Source organism: Pseudonaja textilis, chromosome 4, assembly GCF_049901715.1.
Source record: "Pseudonaja textilis isolate UNSWEBS1 chromosome 4, rPseTex1.2, whole genome shotgun sequence".
NCBI classification, from domain to species: Eukaryota; Metazoa; Chordata; class Lepidosauria; order Squamata; family Elapidae; genus Pseudonaja; species Pseudonaja textilis.
In genome coordinates, this window is record NC_141993.1 from 5,114,485 (window position 1) to 5,141,935 (window position 27,451).

General features: G+C 42.2%; 2 protein-coding genes across 2 annotated transcripts; both read right to left on the bottom strand.

Annotated features, from left to right (window-relative positions):
• Window positions 1-1,449: 1,449 nt before the first annotated feature.
• LOC113445390 (pulmonary surfactant-associated protein A-like) lies at window positions 1,450-7,028 on the bottom strand. The gene is made up of 4 exons (XM_026714524.2): window positions 5,936-7,028; window positions 5,096-5,215; window positions 4,207-4,284; window positions 1,450-2,586 (listed from the first exon to the last, which is right to left on the bottom strand). Exons 1-4 carry the CDS (start codon window positions 6,108-6,110, stop codon window positions 2,210-2,212), a joined length of 750 nt encoding a protein of 249 aa, XP_026570309.1. The 5' UTR covers window positions 6,111-7,028; the 3' UTR covers window positions 1,450-2,209.
• Window positions 7,029-19,120: 12,092 nt separating this feature from the next.
• Window positions 19,121-24,508, bottom strand: LOC113445389 (mannose-binding protein-like). Its single transcript, XM_026714523.2, has 5 exons — window positions 24,393-24,508; window positions 23,827-24,028; window positions 23,205-23,312; window positions 22,378-22,461; window positions 19,121-19,750 (listed from the first exon to the last, which is right to left on the bottom strand). Exons 2-5 carry the CDS (start codon window positions 24,017-24,019, stop codon window positions 19,377-19,379), a joined length of 759 nt encoding a protein of 252 aa, XP_026570308.1. The 5' UTR covers window positions 24,020-24,028; window positions 24,393-24,508; the 3' UTR covers window positions 19,121-19,376.
• Between the last annotated feature and the right edge of the window lie 2,943 nt (window positions 24,509-27,451).

Below are 27,451 nucleotides of genomic sequence, written 5' to 3' on the forward strand. Positions count from 1 at the left end.
ATGGAAACTAATCAAGGAGAAAAGCAACCTGGAATTGAGGAAAATCTTCCGAACAGTGAGGACAATTAACCAGTGGAACATCTTCCCTTCAAACATTATGGCTGCTCCAACACTGGAGGTTTTTAAGAAGAGACTGGACAGCCACTTGTCTGAAATGACAAAGGACCTCCTGCTTGAGCAGGAGGTTGGACTAGAAGACCTCTAAGGTGCCTTCCGGCTCTATTCTATTCTAATTCTAATCAGTAAGATGACCTTTGTTGCCATTCTAGCTTCTACCATATCTGGGATGCAAAAAATTGGATGACCACCAAGATGTCAGTAGAGAATTTGAGCCCTTAATCTTGTTGCTGACACCTTCAGATCACTTCTATTTTGGCAATCCAGATATGGCATTCTTAACTTTGAGTGATAGGTAAACCAATGATTTCTAGCTGTAATTCAGCAAATGGGTGGTATTGGAAGTCTGTATGGATATGATAAATGGGGGTAGTTCTGCAGGAATCTCTTTATGTCTCACCATCCTAATTTCTGAGATCCTATGGAGCAGCAGCCACTTTGGCTGAAGCAAGAGAACTGTGAGTGCCCGGGGGAGCCTTCCCAGAAACTAGGAGCACAGTGTAAAATGTCCATCTGGGAGAGATAAAGTTAGTTTCTGTATGTAAGCAGATAGAAGGAGGAGGAGGAGGAGGAGGAGGAGGAGGAGGAGGAGGAGGAGGAGGAGGAGGAGGAGGAGGAGGAGGAGGAGGAGGAGGAGGAGGAGGAGATGGAGAAGAAGAAGAAGAAGAAGAAGAAGAAGAAGAAGAAGAAGAAGAAGAAGAAGAAGAAGAAGAAGAAGAAGAAGAAGAAGAAGAAGAAGAAGAAGAAGAAGAAGAAGAAGAAGAAGAAGAAGAAGAAGAAGAAGAAGAAGAAGAAATAATAATCTTAGACATTCTTGAAAGATTTCTGGATTTTTTTCTCATTGCCATTTAGTGAAAAAGAAGATATTTACCCCAGCATCACACAAAATGGCCCCAACTTGGCTTCTAGCATAGTTGAAACATTGAAAACCTAGTTGAAGTCCAATCAGTTAAAGGACTTCAATCAGTGGGAAACCACTTGTTATAAGTGAATTCCTCGCTCTTAGTCCTTTGCGCCTTCAAGCAGCCTGTAAAAAAAACCTTGGACTCCATGATGGGGAATTAAACCTTTTACAAATAACCTTTTATAATTTCTTTATTTCATGCAATGCAATAGCTGGAGAGCTCCACAAATTCTCTTTCAATGTTTTCACCTCTTCCATGGTCATTGCCATGGAAATGATTTCTCTCAACAAATATTGGGTGACTGTTTAAATATTACAGGAGCAACTTTCCATTGTGTTAGTTTTGCTGTAAGATGTTCAGACTGTGTACAGTATTTAAGAGTGTGTCCCTACCCTGTTTGTGTACTAATCATGGTCGTAAGAAAGCATCATTTAAAAAAAATATTTATTCATATACTTTTTACAGGACTCATATTCAGTCATTCTTGTTCCTGGTTTGAAAAAGACTTCTTGTTCTTTTTCTCTGTTCTTGGTATCATTAAGAGATAAGACCAATAATGATTAAATTGCACTGAATCCATTCCTTCTGAAGGGTTATTAGAATTTTAGAATATTTAGCAGAAGCAAAAGCTTCCTTCCAGTTGAACTCAAGTGCTGGTGATTGAACTCAAGTTGGTAGTATCTCAACTCTTGGAGATGAACTCAGGTTGAACTCAATACCTGGTCAGATTCATTTAGTTTTCTTGATAGCAATACTGAAATTGCCTTTTCCATTGCCTTTTTCCAGAATGTTCTTGATTTTTTTTTAAAAAAGAAAAAATTATACGGCCACTCAACTCACTCTCAATGATTCTAGACAGCTTACAAAGATAAAAATTTCATATAAAAACCATAAAAAGCAATAACCCCCAATAATTGGTAACAAAAATCAGTCAATCAATAAGCCCTAGTCATCTGTAAATCAATATTTTAATTTCTTTTAAGCATCTAGAAATTGGAAATGCTTGATTGTAGCCACCATGTCATTATCAAAACCCTGATCCTCATGATTTGATTCTCAAGCTTTGGAATATTGGGAATTGTAGAAAACTGAAGGCTGATGAAGATTTTACAACAAATCTGTTCAGAGGACTACAGTTCCCAGAAGCCACACCAATTCCACTGGTTTAGATGTTAAAACAGGAAAATTTAAAATTCACAGATAATGAGACGATACTGGTTGCATTTTTTGTCATTCCAACTTCCATCAGTTTGCATCTCAACACAATTTTCCACCCCTTTTCCATTTGGTTCATATCGACGCCAGTTGGTATAATTCACAGGGGTTTCATCGAAATACTCAAAGGCTCCTGGAACTGAACTCTCCTTAATTCCCAAGTAGGTATATTGATTTTGCTCCTTCACAATTTGCAAAATAGCATTGTTCTCCTTTTCATTCATGGGTTTTGCAATGGAGCCTCCTGAAAGCTGACATGCTTGGATTATTGAGTCAAGGCCAACGGTCTTCCCATTGGTAGCAAATATTTTGTTCTCCACCTTATTTATCAATCCCCTCAAGGCCAGAACTGCAAAAAGAGAATATAAAGCACAATTATCCATCTTGTCCTATCATCCGGCAATTCTTAAAGTGCAAATTAACATTTGTTTTTGCAACTCCAGATCCTGACTATGCATGCATTAACTAAATACATTTGAATTAGTCCAGGTTTGATCCATGCTACTGTCTCAGATGTCCCTCTATAAATCTGTCCCATTTCCGTACTAATCTAAAAAGATCTCTCTAAATGAAAATTCAGATTGAAATGTCTCAGAGTTAGTTTCAGAGTTTCACCCCCATAATACTTGTCTACCCATGTTTGAACTTTGTGTTTGCACATTGGAAAAAGTGCAAAGAAGACCAGCTAAGATGATTAAAAGTCTGGAGACAAAAACATACGATGAACTGTTGGAGGATTTGGGTTTAGCTAGTCTAGAGAAAAGAACATGATAGCAGTCTTCCAGTATTTGAGAAGTTGCCACAAAGAGGAGGGGGTTAACTTATTTTTCAAAGCACCAGAGGGAAGGAGAAGAAACAATGGATGGAAACTAATCAAGGAGAGAACGAACCTGGGATTAAGGAGAAACTCCCTAACAGTGAGGACAATTATCCAGTGGAACAGCTTGCTGTTAAAAATTGTGGAGTTTTTTTTTAAGAATAGACTAGACAACCACTTGTCTGAAATGAGATAGGGTCTCCTGCCTTAGTAGGAAGTTGGACTAGAAGGCCACTGAGGTCCCTTCAAGCTCTATACCGATTGATTGAATCTCACATTTGACCACTTGCAGTAGAACTAAGACTTCTGAAACACTTCCAGTTAGATTGGAAAAGCAGTGGAACATCAAAACCTCCAAACATTTTGGATAGCATCCTTATTCCCCTCCCCCAGTACTCTCCTAAATATGTTTTCCCACAACAATTGTTGATAGATACATTTATGTATCATTTACAGGAGAGTTTTACATGCTCAACTGATTTTTGAAGTTTACATTTTCCCCCTTCTGTGATCACTTGCATAGGGATGGAGTTGACTTGAGTGAATGGAGCTGAAAGTTTCCTGGCCGGATACCCTTCCTGATGCCTATGTGGAGTTCACAGCAGATAGTTTCTCCTTGCGCCGAAAGAGAAAAATATCTGCTGCTACCTGGGATCAAACTTGTGAGGGGAGATCTCCACCTCTAGGCAACCACACTGCTCTTTTGGAAGTTTACTGTATAAAATTTAAGATCAAAATTATCAAAACGAACATGGATTAAAAACAAAAAACATGTCAGTCCAATCAAAATGCTTCCTAGGGCACTCAACCTACAAACGTTTTTTTCAAATACTTTTTGAATGTGCTTGAACTTTAATGATTTGATTTGATTTGAGAAATGGTTACACCTCTGATTCCCCAATAGGAAAATGAATATTTCTCTTAGTTTTACATTTGAAAAAGTAAAGCCAAAGCTTCCTTCTCAAAAAGCAATGGAGAGACCAAATAAATGCAAGATTTTAGGGTAAATGTAGCTTATCTCGCCATCCCCTTTTCAAAAAAATATCATTTATTTTTGGCCTTTCATGAAAGCTACTCCTGGGTAAAGGTATTTGCTTTGCTGACATCGTTTGCTTTCTGTAATTCTAGGAATAGGAAAACCAAGCAGTGTACCTCCTTCAAGCCTCAGGATCCTGTCTCCCAGACTTCTTAGCACTTTCTGCACATCTGGATCGAGAAAAGCTGCACGGCCTGGAAATAAATAGAAAAACAATCCATTTAGCTTCGAGGATCAGCAGAGCAAGCCCATTTCTTTGCTCAGAATTTTGTCTCTGGAGAATACTGAATTTCCCCGTGGCCTGTCAAGTATTCTACACATGGAATATTGCATCCCATTATGGTAGCCACACTATAAAAATGGTGTTGATACTTTAGAAAGAGAGCAACAACAATGATTAGGGAGCTGACAGCGAGAACAATCAACCCATGGAACAGAAGTTGCCTTCAGAAGTTGTGGGAGCTTCATCATTGGAGGCTTTCAAGAGACTGGACTGCCCTCTGCCAGAAATGGTGTAGTCGAGTCTCCTGCTTGGGCAGGGAGTTGGACTAGATGACCTAAAAGGTCCTTTCCAACTCTGTTAATCAGTATCAGAATCACTGTAGTTCAGGGTTGTACTACGGAGTCCTTGATAGTCTCTGAGCTTGGTTGATTTCTTGCAGATGTTTCTTTACCCACCCAGATAACATTATCAGTGCTGGCAGGAGGTAGGGTTGGTGGGCTGGAGGAAGCAGAGGAAGGAGTGGGAGGTGGAAGAGAAGGAGAGGGACAACTGTGAGGTCCTCAATGCTCTCTGAGCTTACTTGTTTGTTTGCAAATGTTTCATTATCTGACTACCTCAGAAATGTTTGCAAGCAAGCAGCCAAGTTCAGAGAACACCAAGGATGCCATAATGATGCACTCCCAGGTAGTATGAAATTGGTGACATAATATTAAGCGGGGGGGGAGGATCAATTAATTGGTGGGGCCTTGGAATCACAATGAAAGCAATAATTCTTGGACTACCTTCTGGCCCAGGGGGTCCATGGTCTCCTTTCTCTCCGGTTTCACCTTTCAGTCCTCTTGGTCCTGGAAGCCCATCTCTTCCAGGAGCACCTGGCAAACCATTGGGGGGTCCCATGGGGCCTGGGAAGAAACAAGAATCAAGGAATTGCAAGCTGAAAGTAGAGCGTATTCATATTATTATTATTATTATTATTATTATTATTATTATTATTATTATTGTAAAGAAACAAATTCAGACATTGTTTTAAATAAAGAAATAAGATGCATCGACAGCAATTAAAATAAATAATAAATTCAAGGCTGGGAATAACCTTCAAGAAACAAGCACTTCAGAACTGAATGGACTCTGTCTGTCTGTCTGTTTGTGCCTTCCTTCCTTCCTTCCTTCCTTCCTTCCTTCCTTCCTTCCTTCCTTCCTTCCTTCCTTCCTTCCTTCCTTCCTTCCTTCCTTCCTTTCTTTCTTTCTTTCTTTCTTTCTTTCTTTCTTTCTTTCTTTCTTTCTTTCTTTCTTTCTTTCTTTCTTTCTTTCTTTCTCCATAATATAAATATGTGCAGTTGTGGGATTCCACCACAGAGAAACATCTCTCCTTTAGTTGCAATAACATATTCATCCATGCTCAGACCAAAGAAGAGCCATCAATCCCAGTGGGCATACCCTGCCTGATCTTACTGCCATTTTAGCAAAATGATGGCACAAGATTTATACAGTCAAAGCCAACTGAGCCAACCTCGTCACTTAAGGAAGCTTCACTACCACCATCCGTTGCTGTTCTCCACAATTTGAGTAATGTGAATCAGTTGCAGATCAGTTCTCTACTCTTAAGGGCAGAACATTTATACCTGGTGGTCCTGGGTCCCCTTTCATGCCATCCCGTCCATCTCTTCCAGGTAGCCCATTAGCTCCCGGGGTCCCTGGAATTCCTGGAGCCCCTGAACATTTGCCCTCCTGCCCGTGACATGGTAGGGAAAAAATAGCCAGTACTGATGCCACATAAAGCAACGTCGATGAAGTCATTTCTGCTTAGTTGGAAGAAAAGAAAAAAAAAGGAAAAAGAACGTGCATTCACATTTTACAGCATTGCTGGACAAGAGACGCCCATCGTATTACCCATCCCAGACCCTACTTATAACATTTCCAATGGGACCTTCACCCACTCAAAGCCGTTTTTTCCACATTGCATTGATCTGACCCAGCCACAGAAGGTTGCGGTGGCAAAAGTGCACCACAGAACTCAGCAGAACAAAGTAAAATAAATATTGCCTTGCAGCATTGCCTTGCTCCAAACCCCAAATTTGCACATAGCCCTTAAGACTGACAGCTACGTGCAAATTGCAATCACTACGATTTCCCAGGTCAACTTACTATTCTTTGTTGCTGTGATAATGAAGGAACGGGTTTTGAAAGCATCTGATTTATAGTAGTATTTACGATTGGGAAACAGCAAACTTAAGTGGACATGTGCTTGTAAGTGCTTGTAAAATACAATAAAAGCTATGGGTGGGTGAGGTTGATTTACTGGACAAATACTTTAAACAGGGTGACAAACCCACCATGGGGACAAAATAATATATTGTGAAAGTGCAGATCAAATTTCTTCTCCAAGAGGATTATTCTCCACTATATAGTGGTACCTTGGTACTCAACGTTAATTGATTCCTGGAGGCGTGATGAGTACAGAAAATGATGAAGGCTAAAGAAAATTTTCCCGTAAGGAATAATATAGTGAATCATAAGGCAGTCTACACAGACAAGTTCTAGCTTGTGTATTTGAGTATCAAAACAAGCAATGAGTACTGGGACAAAAAAAAAATCAGGTCAAAATGCATCAAGTACCAAATTCACTAAGTTTCAAAGCAGTTGAGTATTTTAGAATGAATGAGCTGGAAGGGACCTTGGAGGTCTTCTAGTCCAGCCCCATGCTCAAGCAGGAGAACCTATACTATTTCAGACAAGTGACTGTCTATTTTCCTCTTAAAAACTTCCAGTGATGGAGCCATGATTTCCGAGGGCAAGTTGTTCCACTGATTCATTGTTCTCACAGTCAGGAAATTCCCCCTTAATCCTAGGTTGCTTCTCTCCTTGATAAGTTTCCATCCGTTGCTTCTTGTCCTGCCTTCAGGTGCTTTGGAGAATAGCTTGACCCCCTCTTCTTTGAGGCAGCCCCTCAAATACTGAAATACAACTATCATATCCCCCTTAGTCCTTCTTTTCTCTAAACTAGCCAAACCCAAATCCTGCAGCCGTTCTTCATATGTTTTTAGTCTCTTTAGTTAAGGCCTTTGACCTTAGTTGCTCTTCTCTGAACATTTTAACCAAGGCAACAAGGCAACACTGTAATACGTGGAGAGAAATTCACTTGGCAAAACACACCTATAAACTATTAAATTTATCGAGGGGGAAAGGTTTAAAAGATGTAGGACCCTGTACATACTGAGTCCCACTGAATGTGGGGAGAACCTTCCTTTCCTTCTAAAGTGTTTCTTGACCCTCTCATACAATGATGATGAGGATCTTACCCATTCAGTCATGTCCGAATCTTGGCAATTCTATGGGCCAGGCGTTCTCTCCACATCTTCCAATCTTGCACTATTTCCTTGAGTTGTCTTATGCTCTGGCTGATGTCAACTTGGATGGTGTCAAGGCATCATGTTCTTTACCAACCTGGTTTCTTTTTACCACTAACTCTTCCAATAATAATTCCTTCCGATCGTAAGTTCCCCCACATGGCATGGCCAAAATAAGTGAGATGCAGTTTTGTGATTTTGCCTTCTAGTGACATGTATGGTGTTATACTCTCCAGTACTTATGTGTTCCTTGCTGTCCAAGGAATACTCTGGAACCTTCACAACAGTGGTGGGATTCAAAAAATTTTACTACCAGTTCTGTGGGCGTGGGTTGGTGGGCGTGGCAGGGAAAGGATACTGTAAAATCTCCAGTCAGAGATGGTATTTGCCGGTTCTTGGACAACTCAAAATTTCCGCTACCCATTCTCCAGAACTGGTCAGAACCTGCTGAATCCCACCTCTGACTTCAGAAGCACCACAATGAATAGATTTTCTTCCTGTCTTGCTTTTTTAAGGTCCAACTTTCACAACCATAGGTAGCTACAAGGTACAGGATAGAGTAGACTAACCTACATCTGGCTGCCAGGCTGACATCCTTGCTTTTCCATATTCAGCTCACATTCACCATTGCCATGCAACCCAGTGCAGTCTGACAATTTATTTTTGGGGTGCATTCACCGGTTTGCCTCTCACATATAGTATCTCCCTACAATCCAGCAATGGTGTATTAGAAGGAGGAGAAGATCTGGTTGCTCAGCAGGAGGAAACAGATCAATTTTTGCATCTCCTGAACTTCGGTTTCCGACTTGACTTTCTACCACACTCCCATGTCCCAGCATATGGACTGCAACTTGCAGCAGTGAGATCAACATGGAAGACGAGTAGGATGGATTTATTTTGTAGTGGAGATCTTGGGTTACCCAATTCGTTGAGGCCAGTGGGATATCATTCTGGATATGGAGACAATGAAAGAAAGGAACTTCTGCTAAGCTTGATAACTCCAGGCACGAAATTTTGGGTCTGGACAATCTAGAACTGTGCCACCTAAGGTCCAATCTAAGCATAGTTTCACAAAATTGTCTGCTATAACATCTTGCCTGTCAATGGCTTCTTCAGCTTCAATCACAATAATAAACAACCGGTACAATCTCAAGGTAAACCACTCCAATCTCGATTGCAGAAAATACAACTTCAGTGGTCAACGCCTGGAATGCCCTACATGACTCCATTGTAACAGCCTCAACCCCTCACAGCTTCAACCTCGAACTGTCTACTATGGACCTCATCCCATTCCTAAGAGGTCCTTAAAGGGGGCGTGCATAAGCACACCAGTGTGCCTACCCTCCCTGTTTTACTGTACCCATTTATCTGTATTTACTTCCCTCGTTCTTGTTTATGTTCATACTTATACTTGTTATCCTGTACATGTTATTCTGTACTTGTTTGATAAACAAATAAAATACTAAAAATAAAACACAAAAAAACTGTCTTCCAGTACTTAAGGTGCTGTCACAGAGAACAGAGGACTGATTTAATTTCAAGAAGTCAAGACAAGAAGTAATGGATGAAAACTTATTAAAGACAGATCAAACCTGGACTAAGGAGAAGTTTCCTGACTTTAAGAACAATTAATCAATGGAATGGGTTGTTTCTCAGAGTTAAGGGTGTTGCATCAGTAGAAATTTTCAAGAAGAGATTGAACAGTCATTTATCTGGAACAGGGGTCTTCAAATTTAACAGCTTTAAGACTTGTGGGCTTCAATTCCCAGAATTTCTCCTTCAGTCATGTTAGCTCAGGAATTCTGGGAGTTGAAGTCCACCAGTCTTAAACTTGTGAAGTTTGAAGACTCTTGATCTAGAATGATTTAGGGTCTCCTGCCTTGATCAGGAGGTTGGATTAGAAGACTTCTGAGGTTCCTTCCAGCCCTTTGATTTTGTCTTCTAAGTAAAAATGCAGAAATGTTAGGTTCTATCTAGTCTCCTTCCTTGCTGTAGTAGTTTTCTAACTGAAGGAAGCATTCCTCCCTAAAATCTAAGGTGGTACTCTTTCATATCATGGACAGGAAGACCATGTTTTAATTCTGGTGATTTTTTTTTTCCAGAGAAGCTTTCCCTCACATTGAGAAGATGTGCTGGAACCCAGAATGTCCCAACACATCCTGAAGATGTGAAGTTAGGAAGATTGCTTTAGAAAAAAAAAAAAAAAACACAACACTGTCTTGAAACCCAGGCCATTAGGGCACACTTCCAATCTTGCAACCACAACAGAACTGAGTCAGCAATGACTCTCAGAACAACCATTCTAAGAATACAAAGGTTCCGTTGATCTTCTTCTTTCTTCTGTGTGATATTTTTCTCAAGTATGAATAGTCCGCAAATAATACCAGGGATGATTAAGAGCAGTACTTCTTTTAACGTAAACATCTCTCATAATTTGAGTAGATCAAGTGGGAAATAATCATCTTAGCTTGGCTTTGAATAAAAAGAACATTGTGTTCATTTGTCCCAAGAGTTGCATGTTACTTCTGCTTATTGATTCTCAGGCACCACATGATCGCCCAACTGCTGTTGCTTGGGGAACATGAAATAAACTATAATTCCCCCCCCCCCAGGCATTCTCCCAAATCCATTGGAATCATAGAATCATGAGGGTCTTCTAATCCACACACACCCCTCCCAAAAGCAAGAGATCTTATTTCATCCTGGACAACGTGCCTGTCCAACCTTTTCTTGAAGACCTCCATGTCAACTCTGAAGCTCACCTGATGGAAGCCATCTTGGAACTTCAGCTTCATGGGGGATTAGAGATAGCTGGGGTTTTGTAGCCAAAACAAAATACTTTCTCTTGGGAACCAAGGACATTCTCACACCTGGTTGGAGGAAAGAGGAGCAGTATCACCAGGCAACCAGAGAGTGTGTTGATTGGACCATGTGACTGATTGTTTGGGGTTTAGGGAAAACTTTTACTTTTAATTAGGTGAAAACTGTGGGAAACAGAGTCAGTTTCCACCAGATCTGTGCCAATAAATGTATTCTTTGAGGAATCTACCTGCCTCGGAGGTTTGCTTGTTATGGGTCTATTACTTGGATCCCCAACACTCCAGCAGTGGAGCTCCCGACAATTAAATGGAAAAAAAATTAGAAGCAAATTGAATTATTTAAATTTAATTAAATTGAAACGTTAGAATCGGTGGCATTCCTGTAAAGAGATAAAGTGGCATCAAATATCTTTCCCCTCTTATGCAGCAAACATCCTGCCAAGTTTGTGGAATAGCCAATAGCTTCTTGTACAATCTTGTGATCCATTTTATTTGAGGGTCCGATCTGCTCAGATTTGAGGGGTGGCTTTTGACCTTTCAAGAGCAGGATAAGAAGCAACGGATGGAAAATAATCAAGGAGAGAAGTAACCTTAAAACTAAGTAGAAATGTCCTGACAGGGAGAACAATTAATCAGTGGAACAAGTTGCCTTCAGAAGTAATGGGTGCTCCATCACTGGAGGTTTTCAAGAAGAAATTGAACAGCCATTTGTTGGGAATGATATAGGGTTTTACAGATTACAGATTAACAGAGTTGGAAGGGACCTTGCAGGTCATCTAGTCCAACCTCCTGCCCAAACAGGAGACCCTACACCATTTCTGATAGAGGGACCTCCATTCTCTTCTTGAAATCCTCCAGGGATGAAGCTCCCCTAACTTCTGAAGGCAACTTCTGTTCCATCGATTGATGTTCTCACTGTCAGAAAATTCCTCCTTATTTCTAGGCTGAATCTCTCCTGGATCAGTTTCCATCCATTATTCCTTGTCTAGTCTTCAGGTTCCTAGGAGAATAGCTTGACCCCTCCCTCCTCTCTGTGGCACCCCCTTAAATATTGGAAGACTGCTCTCCTGTCTTCCTTGGTCGTTCTCTAGCCATGCCATTATGTTGTAGCCTCTAGTCCTCTCATCATCCTGGTTGCTCTTTTCTGCTCTCTTTTTAGAGTCTCAACATCTTTTTCATAGTGTGATGACCAAAACTGGATGCAGTAACTCTAAGTGGGGTCTTTACTAAGGCTTTATAGAGTGGGATTAGTACATCATTTGATCTTGATTGCATCCCTCTATTAATGCAATTTAGGATTGTGTTGACTTTTTTGGCTGCCACCGCACACTGCAGGCTCAGGTAATGGTAATGGACTGCTTAGCTCTGGAAGAGCAGCTGCCGACCAAATTCTTGGGAATTCCCCAAAAGCTCTCCCAAGAGGAAAGGACATTTGTTATCTGTTATCTTTTCAGCATGAATGATGGTGCTCCACCCTACAATCAGGTCGCTGTGCTCTTTCAAAACTATTATGGCAGGTTTCCAAATCAAGCATTTTGACTGATAGCGTTAAGACTCTTTCCCTTTGGGCCCCGCCCTCCAGTGTGCCTTTTTTTTAGGAAGCAAGGACTTGAATGGTCTCCTTCCCAGATAGAAAGAAGGAAGGAAAGAAATATGGCACTTGGCAAAGGTCATTGAACAGCTTGGTTATAAATCACTGAACCCCTGACAAGTCTAAATGGAATGGAATAATCAGTTCCATTCCAGGCTGGCTTCTGGTGTGGCTGCAATTTTTTTGCACAGCCTGAAGTTGTAAAAGTTGGCATGACCAGGAGGCAGCAGCAAAGAGGTCAGCCCAAAGAAGTCTTTGGGGTTTCTCCCTGCTACGATACAGCAGTCCTAACTAAGGTGGATATAGTAGAATCATAATAGAGCTGGAAGGGACCTTGGAGGTCCTCTAGTCCAGCCCCCTGCTCACGCAGGAGACCCTATACCATTTCAAACAAATGGCAATCCTGTCTCTTCTTAAAAACCTCCAGTGATGAAGTGCCCATGATTTCTGAAGGCAAGTCATTCCACTGGTTAATTGTCCTCACTCTTAGGAAGTTCCTCTTTAATTAATAATAATTTTGTAATAATTCTATCACAGGTTGCTTCTCTCCTTGATTAGTTTCCACCCATTGCTTCTTGTCCTGCCTTCAGTTGCTTTGGAGAATAGCTTGACTCCCTCTTCTTTGGGTCAGCCCCTCAAATACTGAAATACTACTGTCATGTCGCCCCTAATTCTTTTCTCTAGACTAGCCGAAACCATATCCTGCATCCATTCTTCATATGTTTTAGTCTCCAAGCCTTTAATCACCTTAGTTGCTCTTCTCTGAACTTTTTCTAAAGTCCCAACCTCTTTTTTGTAAGGCAGTGACCAAAACTGGATGCAGGATTCTGGTTGTGGTCCTAGTAAGGCTTTATAAAGAGTTACTCGCACTTCATGTGATCTTGATTCTATGCCTCTGTTTAGATAACCCAGGATTGTATTGGCTTTGTGGGTTTTTTTTAAAATGCAAAACTACATTCTGAGGCTTGCAATGATGTATGTATATCTTTTTCTACAGGTAGTTCTCAACTTACAGCAATTTGTTCAACAACTGTTCGAGGTCACAAGGGCACTGAAAAAAAAGCGACTTATGTCCATTTTCCAAATTTGACGACAGTTGCAGCATCCCATGGTCATGTCATTCAGATTCTTGACAACTGGATCATATTTATGATGGTGCCATGCCCCTGTTGGAATCTGATTCCGAGGGGGAGGTCGAGCAGCTGACAGGGAGTGGGAGTGTGGCTCTGTTGGCCATGAAAGAAACTGGAGAAGGGCACAGTCCTTCTCCAATGCCCACAGCTGGGCATTCAGAGGAAGACCCAGGCCCACCCCCTCTTCATCCTAGGGCATGCAGGGAGGAATGGAGAAGGGAGCAACGTGGCTTACAGGGGAGAAAAGGGCCCTGATTCCCTTCATTAGCTGCAGCTGGGAAAACAGGATATAAAGGGTATTTGCGCACAGCACCTTGCTGGAAGCAAAGCGTGAATTATCTTTGTTTGTCAAGTCTTATCTGGGTTCTGGCGTCCTCCCAACTGTGTGCTCCCAACCGTGTGTATTTCATTACCTTTTGAAGTCTGCAATTCCTTACCCTGCCCTGTCTCGTTAATTGCTGCAACATGGTTTGTTGTGGGGTTTTATTTATAATTTATATGTACTTTGGGTTCGGACTGAATTTCTTCCCTTTAAAGACTGTTCTTGGGAGAGTTTTTTCTCTATCCGAGGATAACTGGACACTGGAGGCCAAGTTGGAGGAATTAAAGGGACTTTACTTACTTTTGTGACTTTGTTGCTTTTGTGCCACGTCCCTTTGGGTCATCACAGATGGTTGCAATGTGTCTGGGATCATGAAATCAAGTTTTCTACCCTTCTGACAAGCCAGGTCAAAAGGGAAGGCAGATTCACTTAACAGCTGTGGCAGGAAAGGTTATAAAATGGGGCAAAACTCACTTAAAAATGTTCAGTAACAGAAAGTTTGGGCTCTGTTGTAAGGTGAGGACTGCATGTATCATATTTGAAGGGCTGCCATAGAGAGGAAGGGGTCAAGCTATTTCCCAAGGCACCTGAAGGCCAGACAAGGAATAATGGATGGAAACTGATCAAGGGGAGATTCAACCTGGAAATAAGGAGGAATTTTCTGACAGTGAGAACAACCCATCCATGGAACAGAAGTTGCCTTCAGAAGTTGTGGGAGCTTCATCACTGGAGGCTTTCAAGAAGAGACTGGACTGCCATCTGGAATGTCAGAAATGGTGTAGGGTCTCCTGCTTGGGCAGGAAGGGTTGTGCAGAGGGGTTGGACTAGATGACTACAAGGTCTCTTCCAACTCTATGATTCTGTAGTACAATTAAGCATCTAAGAAAGTTGAATTTAAAGAATCACGGAATAATCAGGTTGGAAGGGACCTTGTGGGGGTTTTCTATTTCAAACCTTTGCCTGAGGCAGGAGGCTTTATACCATTCCTGTGAAATGGATGTCTCTCATCCATTTGGAATATTTTATGTGTTCCAATATTTGGAATATCTACAATTGCATAATTAGGAGAGTCGTATCTGGATTGCAGAATTCTGGCTGGGCGTTAAGATGGGAGCTAAGAGTTACCCAAAATTAACTCTCGGCTGCCCTCAGGCGATCCTCTGAATTATTTCAACGGGATCACTTCTTCAAGCATGCACAATGCACGGCCTCTTCCTCATTCAAAACACCTAGGAAGTAGTTTGTAGCTTTAAAACAACAACAACAGACCAACAAAAAAAGTCCCTCTCCTTTGTGCAAATTGGCTAATCGGAACACCTATAAAAACCCCATTAGCACCATATGCCTAAGCTTCAATGGGGGGCAAAGAGAGCTAATGTATAATTAAAGCAACATTAAACGGTGAGCAGAGACTCTCCATAAAGTTTAATGGCTAAGGAAAGAAAGCCTCTCTAAATAATTGGTGTTATTTAAGACATTTATTTGTTTTTTGTTAAAGGATCTGTTTGGTCAGGCTGGGAAGTGTTCGGTACACATCTGAGTCATGCAGATAGCTGTTTCTGAAAAATAATACATTGTGAAGTTAATCAGGTGCTGGTTCTCCTTTGCTCCCTGCATTGTGTTGGCATTGAGTGAAAAGAACAGACTGTTGACAATCCAAAATCCTTTTATATAGTCACGTAACAACTATGAATGGGACGCGGTGGCTCAGTGGCTAAGACGCTGAGCTTGTCGATCAGAAAAGTCGGCAGTTCGGCAGTTCGAATCCCTAGCACCGCACAATGGATTGAGCTCCCATTCTTTGTCGCAGCTTCTGCCAAATTAGCAGTTCAAAAGCACGTAAAAATGCAAGTAGAAAAATAGGAACCCCTTTGGTGGGGAAGGGAACAGCATTTCGTGCACCTTTGGTGTTAGTCATGCCAACCACATAACCACGGAGATGTCTTTGGACAGCACTGGCTTGTCAGCTTTGGAACGGAGATGAGCACCGATGGCCCCTAGGGCCAGAAACAGCTGGCACATATGTGCAAGGTGAACCTTTCCCTTTTAACAACTGTGAACAGCATATGTGTGGCTGTAAGTTGTTAGAAGTCTGCAGTAGCACAAGGCACAAACTTAAAATATTCTCGGCCTGGTCTTGTCTGTCCAGGATTTGCTATTCACTCATTTAAATAAGGAAGCTGGATTTGATTTGTCGCGTTTTTCACTTGGAAAAATCTAGAACTCTAGCAAGTTCTGTTTGTATGGAAGTGGTTGAAAGATATGTGCTATGTAGATGTAGAATACAAAGAAGCTTTATTGCTATTGTTATTGTTAACCCACTTTTGAAAACATGGCAATGCAATTATATATCAAACTTAAAGTTATAAAACAACATTGCACAGCCTAAAAGCAATTAGTAGTATGAAGGAGGCATCAGGCAATTGCAATGAGCAATAGCTATTAGAAATTTGGCAATCTTTTTGGAAACGTTTGAAGTTGACCTTAACAGATTAACAGAGTTGGAAGGGACCTCAGAGGTCATCTAGTCCAAGTAGGAAACCCTACACTATTTCAGATAGATGGCAGTCCATTGTCTTCTTGAAAGCCTCCAGTGATGAAGCTCCCACAACCTCCGAAGGTAACTTCTGTTCCATCAGTTGATGGTTCTCACTGTCACAAAATTTCTCCTTATTTCTAGGCTAAATCTCTCCTTGATCAGTTTCCATCCATTATTCTTGGAGGAGGAAAAGAATGGCCTCCTGGTCAGAACAAATAAGTTTCTAACAATTGGTGTTATACATTCTGCCTTCCACTTAATATATTTTCAGTATCCTAGCCACCCATGAATCCTAAGTACATGAGGTTGACCATTGCATTGGAGCAAGGGTCTTCAAACTTGACAGCTTTAAGACTTATGGGCTTCAACTCCCAGAATTCCTGAGCTAACATGACTGGAGGAGGAATTCTGAGAGTTGAAGTCCACCAGTCTTAAAGCTGTCAAATTTGAAGACCTTTTCATTGGAGCATATCTCAATTCCACTGACAATGAGGGTTGTAGGAAGACCTGAAAGAACAAGTTAAGGATAGAACATCTTGGAGGAAATCTATCTTGGTGGCCACTAGGAGCTGAAAAGGACTTGATGTCACATCATCATTAATCACTCAATCCGAGCATAGGCAGGATGGCTTTCATAACGAATGCTGGTTTATCAATTCATCAATTCAGGATGAAGGGAAGAGCTCTGTACATGAAAAGTGTAAAATATTATTATTAAAATCTCTAACCTGATCTTTCTTCTCCATATCATCTAATTATAAAGAAGTAGAATGGATGGATGAGATCTCAAAGTGCACAAGAAGCCTTGACAAGACCCCATGGTGAGCATAGCAGACACAAATCAACCAGTGGTGGAATTCAATTTTTTTTACTACTGGTTCTATGGGCGTGGCTTGGCTTGGTGGGCGTGGCTTGGTGGGTGTGGCAGGGGAAGGATACTGCAAAATCCCCCTTCCCTCCCCACCCCACTAACCTGCCTTCCTGCTCCGTTCTCCTGGGCAGGGTAACCGAAGAAGACCCAGCCAATCAGCTACAGCTCAATGGGAGGCAGAGAATAGATGGGGTTGGCAGGGCCAATCAGAGCCAGTATTTGCTGGTTCTCTGAATGACTCAAAATTTCCGCTACCAGTTCTCCAGAACTGGTCCGAACTGGCTGAATCCCACCTCTGAAATCGACCCTTTTGTGTCACTGAAGAATTGGAAGGGTGAAGCATTGGTTTAATGTTGGATGTCCATCACATAATTCCCCAATGTTTATGGCTTTGTGGACAGGTGGGAAAGGGAGAGGGGATGCTTCCATGTGGGCGGTTGGCAAGCGTGTGCATAAGTGTGCAACTCCACTTGTGTGTGCAGCGTGCATGCACACCTTCCACTCATTTAAATCCACGCACACATGCATGCTTGCTGGCTGTTTCCGTGGCCCAGTTGCAAGCCCCTCATAGCCCACTAGTGGCCTGTGGCCCCTGGATTGAGACCCCCTGGTCTAGCAGACTTCATAGGAAGTCCTATCACACAACACATGGAGAAGTGCAGGTATACTTCTGAAGGTGGCCACAAGGGGGGAGGCAAACTCTTTCCCCAAACAAGCCAGTCCTACCGTCTCAATATTTTACTGGTCTTGCCAGCGTGTGGAAGTTCAGAACACAGTTTTTTGGTCTTTGTGTTTGTGTTTGTGCATATGAGTGTGATGGGTGAATCTGAATGTCATATAAACTATGGAACACTACTGGTGTGGAAGTGTTCTCTACTTGCAAAGGAAGTCCTTTCATAGGGTCTCTGGTTATTAGCTTCCTCACTGGAAGCTTCCAAGAAGAAACCGGACTGCCATCTGTCAGAAAGGGTGTAGGGTCTCCTGCTTGGGCGGGAGGTGGGGTTGGAGATGATGACCTACAAGGTCCCTTCCAACTCTGTTAATCTCTTATTATTAGTCTACCATACTAGGGATCCTACACAGGTCAAAAATTCCTATGTTGGAACTGGAGCTTTGGTTTTCTGAAAGAGAAAGAAGTCTAGTCCTCTTAAATGCTTTGAGAAGAACAGACTTTCAATCTCCCCCCACCTCCAAAATTATTAATACATGTGAATAATATGACTAGACCTACCAGATAGAAGCAACGGGTGGAAACTAATCAAGGAGAGAAGCAACCTAGAACTAAGGAGAAACTTCCTGTCATTGAGAATGATTAATCAGTGGGACCAGCTTGTCTCCAGAAGTTGTGGACGCCCCATCACTGGAGGGTTTTAAGAAGAGACTGGACAGCAATTTGTCTGGAATGGTATAGGATCTCCTGCTTGAGGAGGGGGTGGGACTAGAACAGGGATTCCCAGCCTGCAGGCTGTGGCTCACTACCATGCCATGGCCTATTTGCAACCAGGCTGCGTGAGTGCTGGCCAGCTTGCACCCCGTCCACATGAGCAGTGCGCACCAGCACTCTCAGCCTCACTCACACCCACATTGGGCACAGCGTATTAACCATGAAGCGGACTAAGCATGTGCTTAAGGCACTAGGCCCAAAAGGTTAGGGTTAGGGTTAGGGTTAGGGTTGAGAATATGTCTTCGTTTGTACAGTAAGTAAAAAGGAGCGGGCAGGCACCAAGATTTGTCAGTGCTTGGGGCACCAGTGAGTCTTAATCCGCCACTGGCAGTGGGTCAGCGTGCATGCCACTCACACAAATGAACTTGTGTATGTGCGTAGCCCTGCTGTTCCTGCAGAACCATTGCCTCTCCCCTCCCCCCGCTGGGCCGCCAATCCAGAAAATTTGGGGAATGCCGAACTACAAAACCTCCAAGGTCCCTTCCATCTCTCTATTATTCGATGTTCTACTTCTCAGAATTTTGGAGGCCTTTTCAAAAGCTTGACCCGAACGAAACATCCGAGAAGTTACCAGATTTAAAGGAGAGGACCGTTCATTCCACAATTTGCTCTTTCTCTCATTCTGCGCAACAGCTTTTCCTGAGAGTCCAGAAACTTGGAAGGACGCTTCTCAAAAATATAATAACAATGAAATACTGTGAGACAAAACACGTGTGGAGAGAAATGGAGACAGTACCTCTCTTGCGTCTTTTTGTTTTTGTATTGTTATCACAATTGCATTTTCAGCCTGGAAAGCAAAACTGATGTACTCATGCAGTTATTTTGCCCTCTCCTAGAACATGGATAGCAAGCCGCAAAGATGTCAAAAATGTGTCATGGCGTCATGGCATTAAGAGCACCAATGATGGCCTGACAATGGCATGGCATCCCTTGAGCCCCTTGCCTTCTTTTCCCATGGACGCCCCCTGAGAATGCAAACAGCGACGTTCTAGATAGATCAAAGTTCACAAACGATGTGGGTTTGGTGGTCACAGCTAATGTCATTCCACAGGGTATCTGGAATGAGTACCACACAGTCTTCGTTGTTCAAGTTGTTAGGCTCAGAGCGTTTCCAGTTAGTGTACCTCACCGCTTGTCCGTTCAAATACACGAACTGGCCTTCCGTCTGGAGGTCACTCATACCCAGGTATATCTGCTTGCCGTTCCGCTTGGCCATGGCCGCCAAGGCCGTGTTCTCAGCCACATTCATGGCCACTGCCAGAGCTCCACCGGCATTGCTGCAGAGAGCTTTCCCGCTGGCAAAATTGTGAGTCTGACCAGTAAAAACGAAGGTTTTCCCTCCAACCGTGGTCGCCCCCAGCATTGCGAAGACTAGGTAGAAAACAAATCACCCATGAAAACAGCTTCCATCCAACAAATCAACGTAACTCAAGGCAAACATTGAAGGTGCACAGTGACAGGTCTCCTTCTAACTTAGCTTAGGGATTTAGCTGGCAACCATGTCAAAATGATTCGTGATGGCTTCTTCACTGTGGTTTATTCCCCAGCAAAGCCTATTCTCCATGCAAGACTAACCAGGCCCACTAGCTAACCAGGTTTTCCACTGCCTTCTTCACTGTGGTTTATTCACACAGTGAAGCCTATTCTCCATGCAAGTCTAACCAGGGCCACCAGTTCACCCTTTCCAATCAAGTAACACAATCTAGCCCAATGCAAAACTGAGTTTTGTCCAGAAATCATTAGGATAGCTGTGGGTGGATATTCCCTATAGGATTCTTAATCCTTGTAGCTTTTCTGCCTTCCTTATAGAGACATTGTCAGCTTAATTTATTTTCCCCTCGGGGAACTGTGTATATGTGTATTCTGCAAAGCACTTTGCCCATTGATTATATTCCCTGCAGCCATTCTTATTTATTTGCCACCTGATTTAAATCTCTTGAATGCTCTTCAAGGAGTTTTTTTGGAAATTCAAAAACATGGGGTGAGCAGAGGGGGAAATATCTATGTGGTTTGAAAAGTTGAACAAGATCAATATCTAATAGATGTTAAAAAAAATGTTTTCTTGTTGTTTTTTGTTTGGGTTTCTTTTGACATCAGCTAATAAAAATAAATATTGCCATCTCACTGGGCAGAAAACACTTACATGAATTTATGTATAACTATTTCTACATGGAGGGAAGTAAGCAGTGGGGTACCCCAATGTTCTGTCTTAGACCCAGTACTCTTCAACATCTTCATACATGATTTAGATGAGGGAATAGAAGGGGAACTTATCAAATGAGCAGACAACACCAAGCTGGTGAAAAAACCCAAACACAGATAACAGGTAATCAGAGTTGGAAGGGATCTTGTAGGTCATCGAGTCCAAGCCCCCTCCCAAGTGGGAGACTCTACCCCATTTCTGACAGTCTCCTTGAAAGTCTCAAGTGAAGGCACTCCCACAACTTCTGAAGGCAACTTCTGTTCCAATTTCTGTTAATGGTCCTCACCGTCAGGAAATTCCTCCTTATTTCCAAGTTGAATCTCTCCATGTTCAGTTTCCATCCATTATTCCTTGTCTGGCCTTCGGGTGCTTTGAAAAATACCCTGACCCCCTTCCTCTCTCTGGCAGCCCCTCAAATATTGGGACACTGTCTCCCCTGGACCTTCTCTTCACTACACTCCAGCAGGTAGGCAAAATCTAAATGGATTTTGATAGAGTTGAAGGCTTTATAAAGCCTTTGCAAAACCAGTGCTGGTATTCGACTGGTTCTGCCCAGTTCTGGAGAGCTGGTAGGAGCAATGAGCAGTGGAGACTGAACCTGTTCTCTCTGCTGGCTCTGCTGTTGGGCCCACCTGCCTACCTGGGCTCCCTTACTCACTTTTATCTGCAGAATTTGAAGCACAGCTGCTTTGCGCGGCACAGAATAGTGCCGCAGGGCAGCTGATGGAGCAACTGGGATTGTGCAGGCTTGTAGGAGTGAGTTAGAACACCTCTGCACCTGCACAAATGCCTCTGAGCCTGCGCAAAGGGCATATTTTGCACGCACATGCCCGCAAAGTGTGTGCCTGCGTGCAAAGTGCACCCACCAAGCCACACCCACCGAACTGGCGGCAATGTTATTTGAATCCCACCACTGTGCAAAACCATACTTGGAATAGTATATCCAATTTTGATCTCCATATTATAAAAAAAAGATGTAGAGAACAACAATGAGGATTAGGGGTCTGGAGGCTAAGCATACAAAGAACAGTTGCTGGAATTGGGTCTGTCTAGCCTAATGAAAAGAAGGACCAGGGGAGATAGGATAGCAGCGTTCCGCTATTTGAGGGGCTGCCCCAAAGAAGAGGGGGGCTCAAGCTATTCTCCAAAGCCTTGAAAGCAGGACAAGAAACAATGGATGGAAACTAATTAAGGAGAGAAGCAACCTGGAATTAAGGAGACGTTTCCTGACATCCTGAGATCAATTTGTTTGTGGAACGGTTTCCCTCCAGGAGTTGTTGGGTGCTCATCACTGGGGGTTTTAAAGAAAAGACTGGACAGCCACTTGTCTGGAATGGTATAGGGTCTCCTGCTTGATTAGGGGGTTGGACTAGAAGACCTCCAAGGTCCTTTCTGAGTCTGTCATTTTCTTATTGACACTGGGCCCTACCTGACAAAATAAAATTCAGTGTGGCCTTACCAAGCCATTATAAAGTGGTACTAACACTTCATGTGATCTTGATTCTATCCCTCTGTTAATGCAACACAGGATTGCATTTGCTTTTTGTGGCTCCTGCAGGACACTGACGGCTCATGTTTAGGTGATTGTCCAAGATCCCTTTTGCAGTTACTGCCATTGAGCTAAGTCTCTGTGCATTTGATTTTCTTGCCTAAATGTAGAGCCTTACTTTCCTCATCACTGAATGGAAGGGAGTGAGTTGGCCACACTGCTCATCGTTACTTTCTTTTCCTTCCTCCAGATATTGCACACAAATGCAAACCAACAGCTAACCCCCAAACCCATATTCTTTCTTACTTTTTTGGCTTTTGCGGACTTCAGCTTGTAATGTCTGGACCGTCTTTTCCAAAGCAGCCACCTGCCTTTGGACTGTATCAACAGCTACAGAGAAAAACAGAGAAAACTAATCAAACACCAAAACTTCCATTTATTTTCATGCCGGCTGGAGAATTCTGGAAGTTGAAGTCCACAAGTCTTAAAGTTGCCAAGGTTGGACACTCCTGGTCTGTTATATCTAGATCAGAAAAATCTGTATTGAAAATAAAGAAATAACCCACCGAGAAGCAACTTGTGGCAAATGGAGCCCCTATAATCAATAACTCAATGCCCATCCTGAATGCAGGTATTGACAAATATAGGATGAATTAGTGTACATATTGACAGATAAATGCAATGCTTTTATTTACTTTTCTTAAATGTATAATTAGAAAGGAGGGCTTCTTAAAAACATATTGCCATTTAAATAATTTTAAGATTTGTCAGTGTTTAGCTTAAATAAGAGGATTTAGATGAAAATAAAGAATAAATGCGAGTTTGGGCCAGCTATAAATTGAGAAATTCTTACCGGTTTGGCTGAGGTAACCTTACTCACTCTTAAATCAGGAATTCAAGATCTTTTTTGAATTAGAACAATCAAGGAGTTTGCATTTGTTCTTCCAAGATTGGAGATGAGGAATTCCTACCCGCCAGAAGTGACACGAGGCTCACAAAGCGAGGCACAATGTTGCCAATTGCTATTGATGAACATTGCAAAATAAGCCATATTTGAGCTCTTCTTGGAAATATCAGAAACTCCCCTTCCTTCTCATGCAGGCAAAGCTCACCATCAAAGAAAAATTTCCTACCTGACATTTCTCCTTTTTGTCCTTTTTGTCCTGGGGCTCCGGTGTTTCCCTTCGGTCCAGCAGGACCAGCCTTACCGGGGAATCCTGGTTGACCCTTCACTTGGAGGCCTGGGGTTTGAGACAAAGCAACATCTCTTGGATTCCATTCCCCCAAAATAGCCACCCCCTTCCCCGAACCCCACCCGGCATCTATCCATCAGACATCAGCAACTCAAAAGATGCCTGCTGATGACATGATGTTCTGCTAGGCTGAAGGATCAGTTGCATGCAAACCAAAGCCATTCTCAGATAGGTAAAGTAAACAACGTTATTCTACAATTTTCCTCAGACTCTTGCCTTCCCATGGGAATGACCAGATGGACCAACTTCATGGATCTTGGGGGAGGTCAAGTGTTCTGCTGCTTGCTGCTTTGGAAGTCTCTAAGCTAGATCCCCACTTAACCTCTCCTTCCAGCTGGCAGTTTTCTAACATGACAAAAAGTGAAGAAGAATCTATAACTTTTGTGTTAAAGGTCCTCCTCCTTTTTGTTCAAATACAGAAATAAGATTAAATCTATAGCGATATGTAATGAACACACTTTGTATGTGTGATTGAGAAAGAGAGAGATTTCAGAAATTATACCCGTGTCTCCTTTCTCTCCTTTGGCCCCGTCTCTTCCATCTCTCCCTGGTAAACCAGCAATTCCTGGGTTGCCACAAGCCAATACTGGGCAGGAATTTGGATCTGAACTCCTTGTCTCTGGAGCAGCAGCCAAAATCAGCGATGCTCCTAAGAAGAGCAGCAGCAACGTGTGGAAAGGTTGGCAGAAAAACATGGTTGGTACCTTGGATCAAGAACAAAATTAAGGAGAGATTATTTAGTGCTACGTAGTTTTATTCATCATTTAGAGTTCATAGGCCAAAATTGATTGTGCGAGGTATCTGGATGATGTTCAAAGCTACATCCTCATCAGCAACATTCACCAAGTAGAAGTGACGATGTGCTAAATAAATAAATGAACAAACAAACCAAGTAGTGACATTGTTGAGTTATTTAATTGGTCATTCAGCCTGAGTTCTCCAGATCTTAGGGGATCCTATGATTCAAGCTTCTCAGGAGAAGGAGATAGATGCAGAAATGGCAAAAAGGTTTGCTATAGAGATTTACAAAGCAGAGTTTGAGCTGAACATGAAATCAGCGTTGCTTACCGGAGCGTTCCTTGATCCGCTGAAGCAGTTCCTTCACCCTGGAAAGAGATGAAGATCGCTCCAGAAGGAGTAGATTCACTTCTCTTCTCAACAGCAAGAAAAGCAACAGGAAAAGCAAATTGTATGCAGAAGTGTTTTTCTCTATCTCTGCTCTTGCACAAGATATTGGATTGCAAAAGTAATCTTTGCATAGTTCCACTTACTGACATGTGCGCAGTACCTTAGCATAAACTTTCACCCAGTTTATCTATTACAAAACCACTTTCAGGTTCCAGATCAGATCCATTTGCACAGGGCTGAATTCAGTAACTCTTTGGAATTGACTAACTGACTGATTGATCAGACTTATAAACCACTTCAATCCAACTCTTTGAGCAATGGGTGGCTTAACGATACCCACGGCTTTTAACCTTCCCCAATTATCCAAAATGGGGGAAAAAAGGAACCACAGGTCACATCCAGGGCCAAACTCTTTTCATGGAAGCTCCTGGGATAAGTACGCTGTGAGAAAGCAGAGCAGAAGGTACATTGAAGCATCAGATATTTTTCTGAGCCTTGCTAGATTACTAGTTTACATGGACAGATTGCTTGTCTAGAATGTTTGTGCTCTTCAGGCTGAACTCAGTTGGCCAATTAATTGCTTTTTTGAGCTGCCCTGCTATCAACCTCTGTCTTCCACAAGCACCCTGCAGTGTGGACAATGGTTGGATCTGGGCAGTGTCAGAGCTGTGGACCATAAACATGAAGCTTTTGGTGTTAACAAAACAGTTATGGCCCCTTTGCTGAACTTAATAGGGATACTATGGTGGCAGGTCCAGCTGTTTGTGATGACAATGGTGACTCAGCTGAGAGGGGATTGTGGGCCATGAGGAAGAAGTTGTCCTAGGTAAGGGAAGGTCTGAATCAGGTGTTGCAAATCAGCCATGAGTGGTGAGTAAGATATCAAAAAGTTCAGTTGCCAGAGGGGCCAATTTAGGAAAAAAATGTGGAGGTTTTGAAAGGACTCAGGTGTCTGCCTGGTGCTACTGCCAGCTGAGATAAAAAAAGGTGATTTGTTAAGATGTTCAAGAACTCTAGTAAGTAAGACTCTGGTGTTGTATTGTTGTGTGTCCTGGCACTAATGGCCTGTCGCAAAAAGATGTACTTCCTGTGGAGAATGTTTTCCAGGGCTTGGGGCAGGAATTTAATAGCGTCCTACTTTTTCAGAGATTTTACCTGTTTACAAGGAGCAAAAAAGGAAAGAGCCAGAGATGAATGTAAGTTGGAAAAATCACTTTATTACACTATATAAAAAGTTACTTTTATGCAGTTGGTGAGAAATATAAACAACTCGTGCCCTCTTTCCCTGCAAGGTTTGCTTGTATCCAGCTAATGCAAAAACTTCTGACAGTTTTGGGGTTTTTTCCTTTGAGGGCACATTGGAGATTTTTCAAAGATGTCTCATTAACACTGCATGAGAGCAGAAGTACAGTACTTTTGACAACCTGCATCTGTCCAAAATAAACTCTAGAGATTGATATTCTCACAGCCTTGTTTACGTTAGAGAGCTTCGTGCAAAATTATTTCTGTCTCAGGGTGGTGCTGTGGAAAGAAAATGAATCATTTTTTCTTGCAATCTACAACCAAATCACTCTAGAGCTTGTAATGGTTCTTCTTTTCAGGAAGAAGCTCTTGCCTCACCCCACTACCCAAAATCGGGTGCTGTCATCCTGAAATATCTGCAGGTATGCATTATGTATATATCATCATAAACACCTTTGGGTTTCCTTGCTTAGCATCAATAAAACATTAAACGCCAGCTCGTGGCATGAACACTTTCAAAGGGAAAGGTGGACTGAAAAACTTTGTAGCTTCCTCTCAAAGGAACCACTGAGATTTTCTTTTTTGTTTTAGCATACCAAAGAAAAGAAAAAAGGGAAAGAAACGCACAGAACATTAATTAAGGACACAAACGGTGCCGTAGTGTAAGACTTAACTGAGATAAAAATCAGGCACTTTAATAAGCCAAGATGGTGTGTTGAGAGAAAAATGGCTGGTTTCCACTTCTGGAATTTCATTCCCTTTTCATTTTCCGATGCTTTTTTCCTCAGATTTAGCTTAGAATATTATTTTGTCCTACGGTATTTTCTTGTAGGGATGATAATGAAAAGCAAATTTAATTTGGGAATGGATTGTAGAAACAAAGGATGAAGAAGATGCTGTTGATTAGTACAGGCTAACTAGACCCATGGATCTTCAGAGATATGACCCAAATATTTTAATTCCAATCAATCAAAATATTAAACAAAACTTTTGGTTAAACTACCAGGGCAAACATCCTTTACTAAGCTAGCTAGGATTTATGATGAGCCGTGGTGGCACAGTGGTTAGAATGCAGCATTGCAGGCTGACTCTGCCCACTGCCAGGAGTTTGATCCTGACCAGCTCAAGGTTGGCTCAGTCTTCCATCCTTCTGAGGTTGGCAAAATGAGGACCCAGATTGTTGGGAGCAAGAGGCTGACTTTGTAAACCGCTTACAGAGGGCTGTAAAATCACTATGAAGCGGTATTTGAGTCTAAGTGCTATTGTTACCTTCCTTCCTTCCTTCCTTCCTTCCTTCCTTCCTTCCTTCCTTCCTTCCTTCCTTCCTGAGTGATTAGAATTCAGTATTGCAAGCTAACTCTATCCACAGCCTGGAGTTCGATCCTGACTGGCCCATAGTTGACTCAGTCTTTCATCCTTCTGAGGTTGGTAAAATGAGGACCCAGATTGTTGGGGGCTGGAGGCTGACTCTGTAAACCACTTAGAGAGGGCTGTAAAGGCACTGTGAAGCAATATATAAGGACTTTTGCTATTATAGTTCACCTCTGTCCTCTTGGGCTGCATGGCTCACAACAAGATAACTGTAATACATGTTAAATTCAAATCTGGATCTCTCAATGCAAAATAATATTCCCTGATATCGGAATATTCCTGAATTCTAGCACCACCAAAGCTCTGAAGAATCCTTTGCATAACGGTCCAAGGATTTTAGGGAAATGTAGCAAGGGTATTGTAGGATCATGTCAAATAAGCTACCT